This window comes from Parasteatoda tepidariorum, chromosome 3, assembly GCF_982258835.1.
Source record: "Parasteatoda tepidariorum strain Cologne lab strain chromosome 3, Ptep-v5.0, whole genome shotgun sequence".
Lineage (NCBI taxonomy): Eukaryota > Metazoa > Arthropoda > Arachnida > Araneae > Theridiidae > Parasteatoda > Parasteatoda tepidariorum.
The window spans coordinates 102,026,147-102,043,582 of NC_141757.1; the positions used below are offsets into that span (position 1 = coordinate 102,026,147).

A 17,436-nucleotide genomic window follows, 5' to 3' on the forward strand; every position below is an offset into this window, starting at 1 on the left:
TAATTATTCATTACTCATATTATAAAATTGTTATACAAATCCTACAGAAAACTCTTTCTATTGAATGTACTGCGTGAAATAGTAGTCAGAGTATTAAAATAGACAGATAAGTCCGCCGTGTCTTCGAACATATTTATGCTCTTGGCCAGTAAAGAATATTGGAATGTATATTAGGTATTGATTGGCTAGGAAATGTGAATTTGTGTATGGTAAGTAATTATGTACAAAATTTCTGCTTTTTTTTTACAGATTTTACACGTGTGACAATTTTTTTAGTTTTTTATGTTTTATTTGTGCTGAAATTGAGGTAGTATTAAAAGTAGGTTTCTGGAAGTTTCCTCAGACTCCGTTCTCAAGAAGACTTATGAAATCCTCAAGTGAATATTTTGGATTCAAGTTGAAATCTAATTCTTCCATGAAAAGTTCGGCTTTTTTCGGAAAATGCTTGCACACCGTATAATATTGCATTTTGTTGAGTTTCAAGGCTTGCAACATTAATTCTTTAGCAGTCTCTCCACAGTCTTCTGATATTACATCAGCTAGGCATTTCATGTACTCGAGATCATAGCTGAAAAAAAGGGTTGAAATTAATGGTGATTTATTTGCTGAAACAGGGTGTATGACTACCCTTAATATGGCTTTACTAAATTCATGTCAATAATAAAGTGAAAAACATATTTCTTGTCTTTACTTTAATATTAATTTGCGAAGCTCAAAAGTGTGTTTCAAACTGCTTTTGATGCAGATTAGAGAGTTACTGCAATCAATATTTTTACAACCGCTTACATTTGGAATGATAAAAGGAAGAATTATTAAATATTTTCCATTAAAGGAAACGAAGGAAATAAAATTAAAAATTTAAAAAATTAGTTTAATTTTTAAAAATTTAGTTTTTTTACAGTTGGTTAGGATCAAAAATATTTGCATTATTGCAAATTGAAAGTTGAAAGTTTGAGTTTGAAGTTGAAAGTTTTAGGGAAGTTGTGAATAATTTTTTGAATAATTTAAGTAATAATGATTTTCCTTTTAATTTTTGTAAAGTTAATTTTTTAATTGAGAAAATGATTGAAGTATTCTAGGTTTTTATATATATTTTTTCTTTCAACAGGGTGCAATTCAAGTCTTAACTGAGCAGCCCCAGTTAAGCATTCTATTAATTTGTTACGTATTTCTTTCTCTTGACTTCTTTTATTTTATTTTCTATCTGCGCATTGTAATAGAGGGCGTTTGTTCTCTAGTTTTTAGTGTTTCCTTTTCATTCGGCTTGTTTGTGAAATCGATGTTTGACCTGGTTAAGTGAGTTTTTATTTTCTGATGATTTTGTTTGAGTTTCTTTTCTAAATTGGTTATGCGTATTTCCTACTATTTGTTTTTTCCTGGACTTCTATACAAAATCATCGGGGTACTGAGGGAGTTAATTTAGGCATTTGCTTCTCCCTCAATTAGAAGTGGTTTTGTTTCATAGCTACCGGGGCCGGTACCCCCTGAAGACGTCGGCTTCGGTGGTCATATTTTTATTTTTATTTCCTTCGTTTCCTTTATTGCTACTTTTTTTGAAATTTCTGCTGCTTTTACCGCGTTTATTTCAAAGAAGTTTTATCTATTTAGAATTTAAAAAAATTGTTTTCTTTTAGTACAGTAAATATTTTCATCTAATTTTCAAATTTGTACAAAAAGAAGATTCGTGATCCCCAAAATATTTTGCCAACAGTCGAAAGCTTCGTCTTAAGAAAACTTGATAAGTATCGTTTTGAAGAAAAGCATTTAAACTTCAATATGGAAGAAAACCTAGGACAAATCTGATAAATGAAATCGGTTTGAAAGTGAAAATATACAAAAAAAGTAATAAAAAATAGGTTTGATAGTTTTATTAGAAACTAAAGATTCTTGAATCGTGGTCTAAAATTACCCTTCTTAATTTCAAGATCATGGCAAGAACATTTCAGACAGATACATTTATTAGATGTTGTTGTCGTCAGCCATTAAGGCAGAGGGGTGTGATTGTTCTAGTTTTCCAGTTATATTGATCGTTATATTACTAGTTATATTATCGGACAAGAATTCAACTTCTGCCACACAGATACGTCACAACCGTTCAAAGGGCGGACCCATTCAAACATCCATTCATTCGTCCACACATCGTAGTTTTGACCTGAACCAAAGAACAATCAATCTCCAATTCAGTACCGCCAGAGGAATTGATTTGTTATAGAGACATGGAGGACTTTGTGACCCTACAGATTTGGCGCGCCAGTCATCATTTATTACACGAGGGGTCTTTTGCCGGCTCGATTCGAAATTCTGCTTCCAACCCGGTAATCCCGGCCTACATTTATTAGATAAATTTATTTTTCCGAATTAAAACTTTATAAAGAAACTAGCAATTACGTTTAATTATAAATATATCATATTAAAATTTTGCATGCTTACAAGCAGAATTCTATTCCATAATCTTCCGGATATGGTCGACTGTATACCTGTACATACTTTTCTCTGTCTTTAAAAATAATTTCATCATCTCGGCATTTATCAATCCGATTCTCTGTCTCCCTTCCATAAAATTGATAAAATTCATTGAAACATTTCATTCTATCTGCCAATGCTGCAATATTAATTGTTTACTTAAGTTATTAAACGCGCAAACAATTTTCCTTATAAAAATTATATTTTCGATATTTATGAAAATAAAAAATTGATTTAAGTTTTGTCATTGCATGATACTTGAGCCACAGCAAAATATATGAGGATGTTCTATTTTAATGTAAATTGCCGTATTTTTATTCAAAGCGAGGAAAAATGGCAACACTTTCCGTTTTAGTGATCTGATGTGGAATTATTACGCTAAACTACTGGTTTTAGATGAGGTTTTCTTGTTTACTATTATTTTTGATTGCATTTATTAAATTATCTTTAATAATTCTCTTTAATTTAAGTTTTTTTCATTTTTCATACTTGGATAGTTTTCTTTGAGGATGTCATGTGTTAGTGAAGACTGTTAGTCTCGTTTTCTCAAAGTACCTTTAGTAAATTACGATTTGATTTAAATGTTTTTCATTTCGCTCCGTAATTCGTGTGCTAAAATTTATTTCTATGTTAAATGAAATTCACGTTTATATGATTGATGTGCACCTTTAATATTCTTAATAAAATAAAAAAAGAATAAATAGAACATGCGTTATTCCATATAATTATCAGATAATCAAATATCAAATAACTTGCTTTTTAATGAATTATGGTTTTTCTTTTCTTTCTTTATCAGTTTAGAAGGCCTCATTTAGTATAATTAAATAAAAAGGATTAAATAATATCATTTCAATGAAACTATTTTTGAATAATACAAAAAAAACTAGGAAAATTTAAGTTCATTAGAAAGCTTAATGTTTTTACACAATTGCGTAGAGTTTTCAAAATATTTTAATTGGCGTATCTGAATCTCAATTCACTATTTTTTATGGAAATCAAGCAAATAAAAAACTCAACTTTAAAATTGCAAATAGTACTGCAAGAATTGATAGAAAATAAGTAGATAAGTAAAAAAAATTATCTCACTAAATCAACCATAAGTATTATTCTTTCATGACATAAGCTTATAACTTAAAGCAGATACGAAGTTATGGTGCTGCTATATTACGTCTAATTATAAAATCTTCACTCAACAACAAGATCACAGTTCCTTTTTTGTGTTTTTTATCCTTTAAAGGTCATTGTAGGAATCGGTCAGAAAGACATAGACAACGCTTTTTTTAAAACTCTTTTCCCCTTTGTATGTTAAGTTTCTCAAACAACATTTTATTGATGATGAAGTGCAATATTTTTAGATTCAATCTAGATATAAAAGTTAGTTTTTGAAAGCTTAATTCAAACCTCTTTGAGCTGTAGCAAGCATAGTTAAATTTGACATTGTTTCAAATTTCCATGGTACATTTGCTAATAATTTATTCGCCTTGTCAGGATTTGATGATAAAGGTTACTGCTTCATTAAAATAAACCCTACAATGTTATCTGTGTTACTTTTCAGTGTCACAAAGTGAAAATAAAAAATACGCGTCGCCTATCTCTATGCCTTGAATTACTAAAGCATGAAAGTGAAGAAAAAAAAACATTTAACTCAACTAAATAAACTGAAAATGAATAAAAAGCAAATGAAAAACAAATGGAAAAGAATGCAATAGTTAAAATTCTTACCCTGGAACAAAACAGAATTTTCGTTGCAAAATGTATTCAGAGTTTCAAGGTCTTCAGGGAGTGACATTCCCCCAATTTTCTCATTACATTTTTTTTCGTAATCAATTGAACACTCTCTGTACTTTATATGTTCCCTGAAATTTTAGAATAATAATATTATGTTTGTTCTACTTTATCAACATACTACTCAATGTAGCACACGTGGTATATGCAGAAACTTTTGCTAATTATATAACATTTGAAGCATTTTTAAATTACCAGAAATAATAAAAAGGACAAGTATTTTAAATAATAGCTGAAATGTTTCAAATTAATTAATCTAGATTATTAAAAACTTAAAACTAATGCAATTCAACAAAAATAATTTAAAATGACTCATATAAAAATGGCAAAACAAATTCAGAAAGTCTGCAACTATTAATTAATGATGGAAGAAACGTAGCAAATTAATTGAACTTAAAAATGTTTACAATGTTACGAAATTAGTTCAGAATGTCACAAAAAAGTTTAAAAGCAATTTAATAAGTCCTCTCGATAAATGAATTGAAAAAACGCTCAAAAATATCTAACATTTAAACTATTTTAATTGTTGCAATTCAGAATGTCCAATAAAATGAGTATGGCAGCGTTTCAGAATATGATGTTGCAACTTTTTTCAAACGACGGATCTTAAATTAGAGATGAATAAAAAAAAGACTCTATAAAATTAACATTTAGAGAAATATGGAGTTTAACATTTAAAACATCAAAACCTGTTTTTTTTTGTGATTACTAGACTTAGACTTAAATTTCCAAAAATCTCCTTACAACATCTTTTTGTTTTTTCTAGCAATCAAATAATGTTTCACGTTTTAATTTAGCCCAACTTATAAGGATTCATTCGATTTTAATAGTCTTCACTTAGAGGAAATATAGTTTATTCGTGAGGAATCAAAAATCGAAATGGATCAACATCTAAAAGAAAATATTTTGCATCTATTATAATTTACTTTTAGAATAGTTAAATAAAATATTACTAGTTAGTAAATGATTCAATTTTCTTACTTGCATTTTGCACTCAAATTAGCAGAATTTTCTAGAACATCATGGAAGAAATCACCAGGATCTTGACATAAAGCTCTATAGTTACTTAAGCACATAGCTTTGTTTATTCCATAACTATCTGAGACATCTAAATATATATATATATATATATATATATATATATATATATATATATATATATATATATAACATAGAAAGCTTCAATTAATCTTTTTATGTTAGTTTCTTTTATAAAACTTCATCCTAATTAATTATTCTTATCGAAATACTTTCTCACACTTTTAAAAGCCACATCCTGTTCTTAAATCTATTTTTGGCTCAAGTATGCATTTAATTAAAAGCAGGACATATTTCCATTTGCTCTGTGTGGGAAACATTAGATCTATTTCATAAACCAATAGCAACTACTAAGATTTCCCTCTTTCCCTAAATTAAGACATTTTACGGATTTTACTTTGCAAGATTTTTCCTAACATATAACCAAGGAGCGCAGCTTTTCGTGTTCACTTTTACTCACTCTCATGACTGCTGTTGTCTAATAATTAATAAATAAATTTTGTACCCTCCTTCCCGACCTAAGACCTGTTTTAATACTTCCACTCGGCAATGACGTTATATATATATATATATATATATATATATATATATATATATATATATATATATATATATATATATATATATATATATATATATATATATATATATATATATATATATATATATATATATATATATATATATATATATATATATATATATATATATATATATATATATATATATATATATATATATATATATGAAGAGAGAGATTAATGAAAACCGCATCAAATTTTTGTGTAATGTGAAAAAATAAATGAATAAAACGCCCAGTATAACATATCATGATAAAATTAAGAAATTCCTGCTTACTTTTCACTTTAATTTGATTCTTCAAGGAAGCTATTGTAGCCTAACCTAAGTTGTAACATAGGACCTAAAACAGTGTTTTAATTGAAGCAGAATATGATTGAAAATAATATAATTTTTTATATAATTGAACGACTTAGGGTAATGTATTGATAGGGTAATGGATCGACTTAGGGTAATGTGGATAAAATATGCGAATTTTATGGAAAGCATTGCTCTTTACATGTAGGCAAGATATCTCTGCATATTGCAGCTGGCGAAAATTTTGGACGTACGTATCAGGAGAGACTGCTATATACACTGCTATAACTTTGCTATCAGTACGTTCATACGTATCAGGGAAAACTGCGTTATACAATGTTATGCATGCACAAATTAATATATCAGCCTGGTTGATTGGCGAAAATATTATATTTCGATTATTACTCACCAAATTTGTTGTAACTTCATATCTTAAATTTTAAGTGTTATTTAAAACAAATTATAACTAAGCAAAACTATTTGACTACACTAATATACCTTAATAGAATCATATCGAAAATACGATCATGCGAGATGTTTCCTATTATTTATTATATATTTTGAGTATATATTCTGGTTCTATGACTTCTTAGTTTTTGCAGCTTGGTCCTTCTTAAGAAAAAACAAAAAAGAAAAATAGCGAAAACAAAACAAAACAAAAAACTATAAAAAGGGGGGACGTTAAAGAAGTAAAAATGTTTGTACTCACTTTCAAAGAGAGCAACAAATTCTTCCTTTGACGTTTCTGGCTCAAATGTAAATTCTAAATTTTCCATTTTCTCCATAGCCTCTTCTGTTTGATTCAAACAAAATGTTTTCCAGAATCCCACCCCATTGATGAAATGCAGTGCCATTTCCGTAGCCATTTTTCCACACATTCTCGATATTTTATCAATTACGCAAATTGTATTTGTAATGTCATAGCTAAAATGCATTAAAAAGTAAAATATTATGTAAATTATCGCTTGGCTAATAAGAAAGTTTTTAATCCTTTAATGAAAAAAATAAAGAAAGAAATGGTTTCTTTACAAAATTAACACTTACAAAAATGTCCCTTCCTGTTTTTATTTTGTTTTCTTTGAAGTAACTAAAAATTTCAGCTTTAAAATATTGTTTATTCACTTGAAATCTATGTCAAATGCTAATTCACTTGAAGTTTGTTAACGTTTAAGCGTGTAGTTACAATAAAATAACTCAATCTGCTCACACTATTGAAACATGTTTTAAAATAACAATTTTAAGGTATAAATTAAATAGACTGTTAAAATGCAATCTTCAATCTAACATAAGTTTTTTAAAGTCATAAATTGTCTAATAAATTCAAACCAATCGTATTCCAAGCGAGTTATATTTTATTTTGTAACAGTCGTTGTGAACAGCAGATCCAATTTTTTGGGTTTACGACTACTACAGTTCAACTCCGTAACTTCGTAATTTTGAATTCAATCCGGAAGACAAGAATACTCCTGAATCAAGTATTTGGAGAAATTTGAATTTGTGGAGGACTTTTTGATGAACTAACCCGAATTTGCGTTACATGGAGAGGAAAGCCACGAAAATTTTCCATGGTTCACCTGACGGCAAGGGGACCCATGATCCGTCCACCACTGAGAATATTTTGCTTCAGGATCAGTGCTAATCGGCTGCGGAATCTGTATTTACCAGCCATCGTTGGGATTCGAACCCGGTTCACCTCAATGGACGGCGAACCTCTACAACCATTGCTGCTAGTAAGTTATAACAACACGCTTAAATAACACTGTGCGACAAATTTTAATATATTTTTTCTGTCCCTTGTATGGAATTTACGCGATACAATTGTCATGCCGAAATATGCATAGCATATTTCCTAACATTCAAAAACTAAATTATTGTTTTATAAAATCCTTTTCTCGATGAATAAAAATCCTTAATATAATTGGTAATCTTTTAATGCCACAACCTTGAATTGAGAGCAGAATAAAATTTTATTTTTAGAGATTATCATTACATCTGCCTAAAACCTTAGCATAGAAAGTTAAAACCGTTATATGGTTGCTAATATTTTTAAAATCATTAAAATTCGCTGTTATTTCTCACACTTCCTTTTCCGCCAGCGCGTTTGAACACGTAAGGCTAAAAAAAAAGGCTTGGCAGTGAATAAAATCAATTAATCGTAAATACAAGGATTCCTTAACTTTTCTTTGCGAAAACTATTCCAAAGTATGCACGGCACTCGTATTTTTTGATTTCTTGGTAGACCGAGGTGTCCTGCGGGGCTTAACCTTGAAGCGACACCCTCCGAGCCATTTTTCTAAGTTTATTTATTTGATAATGTATATTTATATTAAGAATGAATATTAATCTTTACTTAAGAGCTCTACAGATTTCAAAATTAAAGTATTTTTATTATTTATATTTGATATGATGATCAATGATGAGTATATGATGATCAATCTGTATGACTCTGAAATAAAATAATGAACAAATTGAAAATACGTCAATCAACATCCTCTACAACTAAAGGGAACTGCATGCAACTTCTTCAATAAACAGTAATTCCAACTAATAGTATTCCCAATGTTTCCATGACAACTATATGAAAAAAGTGCTTGATTCATTTGTCAAAAACAAAATGGTATATCAGGTACCGCTTTAACAGAAAAAAGGCGCCTATTTTTTGAATGAATTTTCAGATATTTTGCTTAATAATACATCCAGAATCTCTAAATTTCGGAAAAATAAGTAAAGTTTTCATCGTGAAAATGTTAACACTGTTACTAACATGTCATCAAAATGGTCACCAAGTTAATGAAGGCACCAATGTCAATGAAAATATATTTTCAGTGAAAAATGTACCAGAATCACATATTTTCAACTGAAGGACATTTTTCATCTTATACTATGATAATTTAAGCTGTTAGTCAAATAGCGTGCTAAAACACGTGGTAATGAACAATGGAGAGCAGAAAGTTATGATGTCATCGAGTGAAATGAAGTATCCTGACATGACATATCTCCATGAAGACTTTACAAGTCTTCATGGAGAAATACTAAGCCATGCTGACTCAGCATCGATCAAAAATTTCGAAAGTATAAAAAAAAATTTAAGTATATTAGTGAAACTATTAAACAATAAAGATAGTTATATCATTGAATTTCATATGCATATGTAATTTAATATACTTAATACGCTTACAGAATTACTTAATGTACTATATCTATGTTTTATTAAAATTTTTAATTTACATACGAAGAATTTAGATATAATGAACTTTGTTCGAGTTGTGAAACTTTCAATGAGCGTAATTTGGTACAAAGTAATACTTTTTGCTTCTAAAACTGATAAATTCTTTATTCAATTCCATTCCTTACTTTAAATATTTTTTGATAAAGCTTCTAATTTGTTCAAAATATTTTTTAAAAAAATTGCGGTTTTCAGTATTCTTCCCTCCTCCTTCAAAAATAATTAAACCTTATTGTTAAATTTGAAATATAATTTCAAGAAGAATACAATAATAATATCCACAATATTTGGAGCAATAAATTTCGATTGGAAATTATGTGTTCTACATGCTTGTGTTTATTTCATTTAACTCAATTATATATTGGCTGTTTGTGTCAGGTTTAAACTTAAAACTCTATTCTTAGCATAATAAATATCTGCAATATCCATTTCCTTAATTTGCTGTGAATTCAGAAACAAAATGTTTATTTTTGTCAGGAAATTGGTTCAATTGAATCTTTCCCAAGGTAGAAAATTGCCTTATTGCTTGGGAGGTTTAGCAAATTTTACTTTGAATGGAGGAGGATTTAAATTCTTTTGAGTCAGAAAATATACCTTTCGAAGGTAAACAATTAAATGATGCCTTTAGATTTTACATTTGACTTTAATTGTTTAAGCTAAAAATGCACCATTGAAATGCATCCTAACTCCCAACGCTCTTCAGTAAACAATAACTAGTAACAGAAATATAATTATAAGGTTAATTAATTCAATTGAAGAGGGTTTGGCAAATAAACGATAAAAATTTAAAAAAAAACATTTTCATATTGCTCAGAAAAGCGTTTTTAAATAAAGAAGCATCAGTTTTATATATTGGCAATAAAACATGTTTTGTACTAGTTGTAATTTCCAAACAACGTGAAATAACTATCTGGGTACAATGCTGAGGAACAGTCATTATATTGTCCCAAGTTCTCCGATAATATCCTTAGATACTTACTAGCATTGCCATTCATTGGGTTGATCGGAATAGAAGAGATGAAACTTGTTCACTTTATCTGCTGAGCATTTCTCCAAGATTTCTCGAGTACCAAGAAAATTGTCGTAGCAGCTGCCATATTTAATAACTCCTAAAAAAGATAGAAAGAAAGATTTACTGCAGTAATAAAAAAAAACTTTGAAACACAGGGTATTTTAAAGCTAATGAAAAAAATTCCCACAACAACCCATTGTGAACATTGAGGTCATGACTCCACGATTTTGCAATAGTGACTATCAGGTCTGAAATAGCTTCTAATGCCACATTTAAGACAAACAAATACTGATCAATCTGAAGGTAGGGAACGGACACCAGTCCAACACTATGACAACTCATTGCCTTTAGCTATACTGAAACTCTTACGCGGTGAGACATATAATCTAAGTCCATCACAGAGAAAAAAAATATTATTTCTTTTCTGTTAATTTTTGTTTTGTTTCTTTAGCTTTTTTTTCTGCGGGGGGTTTCTGATTTTAGGTTTTTTTTAATTATCAGGAACTAGGGTTAAAAACAGACATTTACTTTTTTGAAAATTCATTTTTGACAACGAAAACTTTTTTACCTTGTTAAAATATCATGTTAGTAGAATAAATAAATTTTTCCACACATAAAAAGCATGTTTTTCAACTTCTGATATTTTTTTTTCGATACTTCGTTTGACTCAAAATATTTGGTCACTTTTGACAGTAATAAAATTGCGTTTTTAAAGACAATAAAAAAAAACTTTACAGCGCATATTTATAAGCAGAAAATATTGAAAATAATGAAAATTTAAAAATATATTTCCATGCGTTTGACTCGAGTATTTCAATTGTGACGGTGAATCTTATATGTATTTAGAAACAGAGAGGTATAGAGTTTTTACAAAAATATTTGTTGTATTATTCTTTTACAAAAATATTTGATTTTGAAGGTAATAGAAAGTAATAGCTTTAAAAGTTAATCTAGGAGGGAGGAAGAAATACACATTTTTTTCAATAATGCAAAATTGCAACCCTTCCTTGCAAAAAAATGAAGAAAACTTTAATATTTTCGTAAACAAAAATGCTTTTCTCATGTTCGTTGATCGATTGATTCAATTCCTAACTTTTTGAAAGGCGAATTCCAGATTGAAAAATTTTTAAAAAAAACTTGTAATCAGAATTCAATCCAATGTTATCCAATATACATGGTAAATTTTGATTCTCGTTCAGCAGTTTAAATGGAAAACTTGATTTCAGAAAAATATTCTTAAGGGACTAAAGAGATTGGAGCCTATTTTTGTTTATGCTATAAATTAAAGAAATGGAATTAATTTTTAAATATATACAACTAAAGTAACATTACTTGGGAGTTTAACTTATAATACATGATAACTAAATTTTCAATTTCTTGCACGGTTTATTAAAATGTATATAGTATTTTATCCATTTTCTGTAAAAAAAAAATGATTTCCAATCCAAATTGTTTCTAAAGTTGAAACTTTAGAATTTAAAGTAAAAATTCATTCATTCATTCATTCATACATTCATACTACATACATACATTCATTCATACATACATTCATACATACATACATTCATTCATTCATACATACATACATTCATACATGCATTCATACATACATACATTCATACACACATACATTCATACACTCATACATACATACATACATACATACATACATACATACATACATACATACATACATACATACATACATACATACATACATACATACATACATACATACATACATACATACATACATACATGCACACACGCACGCACACACACATACATACATACATACCACTGTGTGAAACTTTCATTCAAGATAGTCAAGTCACGTATTTGTATTAAAGTGAGTCTCACTATTTTAAAGCCAACGCGATTTTGTTCTATACTTGGGATTTTTTGTGACATTGGTAAGATAAATTTATGCCGATGATACTAAAAAGTCATTTATGTACTTATTGAAATATAGTTTTTTGAAATTTATATTTTTAAAAAGAAAAATCACCTTTGAACCAGGCAGAATCTTTCGAGCAAAATGTATTGCTCGTTTTTAGTAAGGAATGGGCGAATTCCAAAGATTGTCCAGCAACTCGCAAAGACGATTCATCAGCCTTAGGACATACTTCTTTATAATTAATTACGCATTCAGCAAATGTTCTTAATTTTCTAAAATGAAAAGGCAAAGATTTATAATTTATTAATTATATCTAGTAAATTTTAAAGACGGTTCAGTAAGTGAAGTAGTGATCCGGATCACAAATGCTCTTTCAGTCTACTACCGGATCACTACAACTGGATCACTTCTGCTGGATCACTATTTATGGATTACTACTAAAGAATTACTTTTGATGGATTACTAGAAAAGAATCACCTCTGGCATGTACAGTAGTGGTCTGTTGGAAAACGAAAGAAAAACGCTGTCAAAACTTATGTCCTTGCTGTGTATACTTTTTTGACAGATTTCATTTTGTTAGCGAATGCATCAAATGAGTCCAAAAAACACTATACAGGTAAGTACAAAATTTTGATCAAATGGATCACTACTGATATATCACAACCAACGAATTACTATTAAGGAATCACCACTGCCTTGTGCAGTAGTGGTGTGTTAGAAAAAGAAAAAAGAAACGCAGTCAAAACTTACGTCCTTGATGTGTTTACTTTTTTGACACATTTCATTTTGCTAGCGAATGCATCAAATGAGTTCAAAAAACACTATACAGGTAAGTACAAAATTTTGATCAACTGGATCACTACTGACGAATTACTATTAAGGAATCACCACTGCCTTGTGCAGTAGTGGTGTGTTAGAAAAAGAAAAAAAAAAACGCAGTCAAAACTTACGTCCTTGATGTGTATACTTTTTAGACACATTTCATTTTGTTAGCGAATGCATCAAATGAGTCCAAAAAACACTATACAGGTAAGTACAAAATTTTGATTAAACGAATCACTACTGTTATATCACAACCAACGAATTACTATTAAGGAATCACCACTGCCTTGTGCAGTAGTGGTGTGTTAGAAAAAGAAAAAAAAACGCAGTCAAAACTTACGTCCTTGATGTGTATACTTTTTAGACACATTTCATTTTGCTAGCGAATGCATCAAATGAGTCCAAAACACACTATACAGGTAAGTACAAAATTTTGATCAAATGGATCACTACTGATATATCACAACCAACGAATTACTATTAAGGAATCACCACTGCCTTGTGCAGTAGTGGTGTGTTAGAAAAAGAAAAAAAAACGCAGTCAAAACTTACGTCCTTGATGTGTATACTTTTTAGACACATTTCATTTTGTTAGCGAATGCATCAAATGAGTCCAAAAAACACTATACAGGTAAGTACAAAATTTTGATTAAACGAATCACTACTGTTATATCACAACCAACGAATTACTATTAAGGAATCACCACTGCCTTGTGCAGTAGTGGTGTGTTAGAAAAAGAAGAAAAAAAACGCAGTCAAAACTTACGTCCTTGATGTGTATATTCTTTTTGACATATTTCATTTTGTTAGCGAATGTATCAAATGAGCCCAAAAAAACTATAAAGGTAAATAGAAAGATTTGCTCAACTTAATATGAGTGAAAATAAAAAAAACTTACATTCTTCGAAATACAAGAAAATTTGTAATCATTAGTATGTATTTATGAAATCCTTGTCGAAAATGAAATAAACGATTACACAAATTAATCATCATGAATCAATGTTAAAACTAAGAACATTTTAAAATATCTAGCGAATTTTAAACTAGAAGTGCGTGATAAAAAAATTTAAAACCTGTTTATTAGATGAAAAAAATAGAGGCTGTCAAAGGCGACTATTAGAAAAACACCTTTTATTTAGGTCTTAAATCTCGAATGCCCCAAAAGTTATTCGTCATATACTGATATTAATTTCCTTATTTTCTTGTTAAATTATGAGCTTGGAGCCTCTGAATCGCTTACTTGTTTGAGATTTTAAAGATATATATATTTACAGCGGTTATTACTAACCCCTAATATAATTCAAAATTAAAGCAAATTAACTAAAATTGTTGATAAAAAAAGTATTTTGGATTTTTTTTATATCCCTTACAGGCAAAGTGATTCCATCTCGCTGTTATTTTTTGGAAATTTCAAATCTTGAATTGGATTTCCACAAACATCGACCACGTTTTCCGCACAAGTATCTTCTCCTTTACCCAGGCAAACTAAAAGAAAGTTCAAAGAAAAAATAAATAACCCAAAAGAGTAGAAATTAGAACGAAGAAAAATAAGTTTGTTTGAAATGAATTTCACTTTTTAGAATACAGCTCAAGAAAAGTAAAAGTAGCGTCGAAAAATGGATATGCTTATACAAAAAAAGTACGATTTTATTTTTGATTTCCTTATTTAAACTATCGACTACACTAATTGAATAGCTTATTTGAGATCCCTCCTATAAACCGTTAAAATTGATTATATTGAATAGATTAACCCTTTACTTACGTCTGGTACAATAAGTGAACCAGATTGGCTTCATCATGCTGAACGCCGTAAGCAAAGGGTTAAAAATTAATCAGGGGGAACCGTACTATACATTTAAAATGTACATCTAAAATATACATCTAAACCTAATATCTACCAGGATTTAAGTTATAGTACAATTGGCGAAAGTTTCACTTATTTCGAAGTTCAGTTTTCTACGAACTGCAAATATTTGTGGAACCTGGTAAGTTTATTTCTATAAATACTGAATTTACTTGATTAAAGCGTATTTGTAAATTTTTTATTAGATAATCATGTCGATTTTTGTCATTTTAAAACATTAATTTTCTAAAAATGATTGAAAGATTTGTAGAAAAACAATTCAAGCATATTTATGAAATATATTAATTTTACGAAAATGAATTAAATACGTGACTGCCAAAATATTTAATGAAATAATCACGACGATTTTTTTTCTTTTAAAGTATTAAACTTCTCTAAAAAAGAGTGTCAAATATTTTTAGGGGAACAACACATGCTTAGTCATGAAATAAATCTTTTACTCGCTAACATTCAGCAAAAAAGATATTTTAAAAGAATGGCTAATATAATATTTTAATCATATGATCAAGAATATTTATTTCATTTTGTACCCTTAAGTTTCTAAGGAAAGGGTGTCAAATATCTTTAGAAGAACATTTAAACATGTAATAAAATATGCTTTTGTTTATTCATACAATAAAATATACTTTTACTTATTCATGTAAGAAAATATACTTCTACTTATTCATGTAATGAAATATTCTTTCACTTATTAATGTACTGAAATATACTTTTAATTATTCATCTTATAAAATATACTTTTACTTATTGATGTAATAAAATACACTTTTACTTATTCATGTAATAAAATATATATTACTCACTAATGATTAGCAATAGAATAAGACTTTGAGTCCACATATTTACAATAAGAGAAAAATATATCTTTTGCAACTATCATACTTTTAGGTGAACTGGTGTTGTGAGCGACGAGTTATTTGACAAGATAGTGGAAATTGAGTTACTCAAGGTTATTAATGACACAATAGGCTAAGTGTAATTCAATCATTCACCAATAAAAATAATCAAACTTCGTTTTTTTTTCCTCTTTTCAAAATAAATTTGAAGATATTATTTTTATTTTCAATCATCGCGTCCATTTTTTTTATTTATCTAGCTTGTTTGTAATGTGCGGTGAATTATGTAACATTTATATCACGTAAAAGCTGAGTTCTGAGCATTACCAAAGCTGTGGCTGAGGCCATCCGCTTAAAATATGTTTTAATGGTTTTACCAAATAACGCTTTTTATCGCCAAATTTTGGCGACTTATTTAAAAAAAATAAATCATGTTGGAATTAGCATAAGACACATTAACTATCAATATTTAATAGCTTATACTTATCTCGATTCACAAAAGGCTTTACTTTTCATTAGTCTTTTAGATGAACGAAGAATAAATTTAGAAATAAAACATCTCTATCCGTAATTTAGAATAACTACCATCACTATCCGTAGCATAGCCATCCATAATAGAAAGAATAAAAATTTATCAATATGAAGCTAATAATTTTAAACCGCAAGAATAAAAGTTTTACTTAAGAACGTATACCGACAATCACTTACCGTACCAAAAACAATATTAATGAAAATCATTCCTTTACCGTCCGCAACGAGCCATTTGTGGAAGAAAAGAAAGTTTTAAAGGAAAATTTTTCAGTAAAATCAAATTGATGGTGAAATTTTCCGTAGTTTTTAAATTAGTAAACCATTTTATTGAATCTAGAATAAATTGAAAGATAGAAAATTGAAGAGGGCAAGTGAAAAAAGAAGATATTTTTTAAAAGGGTTACAACAAAAATATTCGTAATTAAGGCAAGCTAATAAGCGGGTCAAACTGGTTTTTATTTTCATTTTCACCAACGCGGAGTCTATAGAACTTTTTTTTTTAAATCTAAATCCATGTCATGAATTTATGATGTAAGCTTATGAAATTCATAATTAATATTATTCTTATGAATAGAATCTGCATAAATTTGTTGCCCCTTTTAAAAAAAAAAAGATTATGAGCATTATTGATCATTATATTATTGATCAGTAAAAATATAACTTTCGCTATTGTATTGCATCGTATCATCAAGCATTTATTGAAAAATATATTATGAAAACAAAGCATTAATAGAGCAAGGTATTATCGTTTATTTTCACTTTTTTTAATAAGGATGACACTTAATTATGAATAATCGACATAAATTAAAGTATCTCTCAAATTTACAACGTTAAGCAATTACGTCACGTTTAGGAATCAAACTTGTGAAATTAACTTTGCAAGTAAGCATTGTTGTTATTATCATTATTGTTTTCATCCAGAAAATAAATTTTAACGGCTAGAGTTTTCAGCATCATGATAAAGATCAAAATTTGAAAATTTTCAAATTTTGCCCTCATGCCAAATTTTATAGAAATGCCCTTATGCCAAATTTCCTACGCTGTATATTCGCAATTGGGTCTTTGCCCTTCAAGAAGAAGATCACA

At 28.7% G+C, this 17,436-nt stretch overlaps 1 protein-coding gene across 3 annotated transcripts; it reads right to left on the minus strand.

The window, feature by feature from the left end:
* Window positions 1-267: 267 nt before the first annotated feature.
* LOC122269120 (uncharacterized) lies at window positions 268-15,924 on the minus strand. 3 transcript variants are annotated; one of them, XM_087159852.1, is made up of 9 exons: window positions 15,787-15,924; window positions 14,490-14,604; window positions 12,409-12,569; window positions 10,368-10,497; window positions 6,872-7,086; window positions 5,230-5,347; window positions 4,186-4,319; window positions 2,431-2,602; window positions 268-568 (listed from the first exon to the last, which is right to left on the minus strand). In XM_087159852.1, exons 1-9 carry the CDS (start codon window positions 15,821-15,823, stop codon window positions 340-342), a joined length of 1,311 nt encoding a protein of 436 aa, XP_087015978.1. In that variant the 5' UTR covers window positions 15,824-15,924; the 3' UTR covers window positions 268-339. The 3 variants fall into 3 exon arrangements, with proteins under 3 accessions (XP_087015978.1, XP_042896705.2, XP_087015979.1); XM_043040771.3 differs by having other exon boundaries at window positions 5,230-5,356; XM_087159853.1 differs by lacking the exon at window positions 2,431-2,602 and having other exon boundaries at window positions 5,230-5,356.
* Window positions 15,925-17,436: the final 1,512 nt, after the last annotated feature.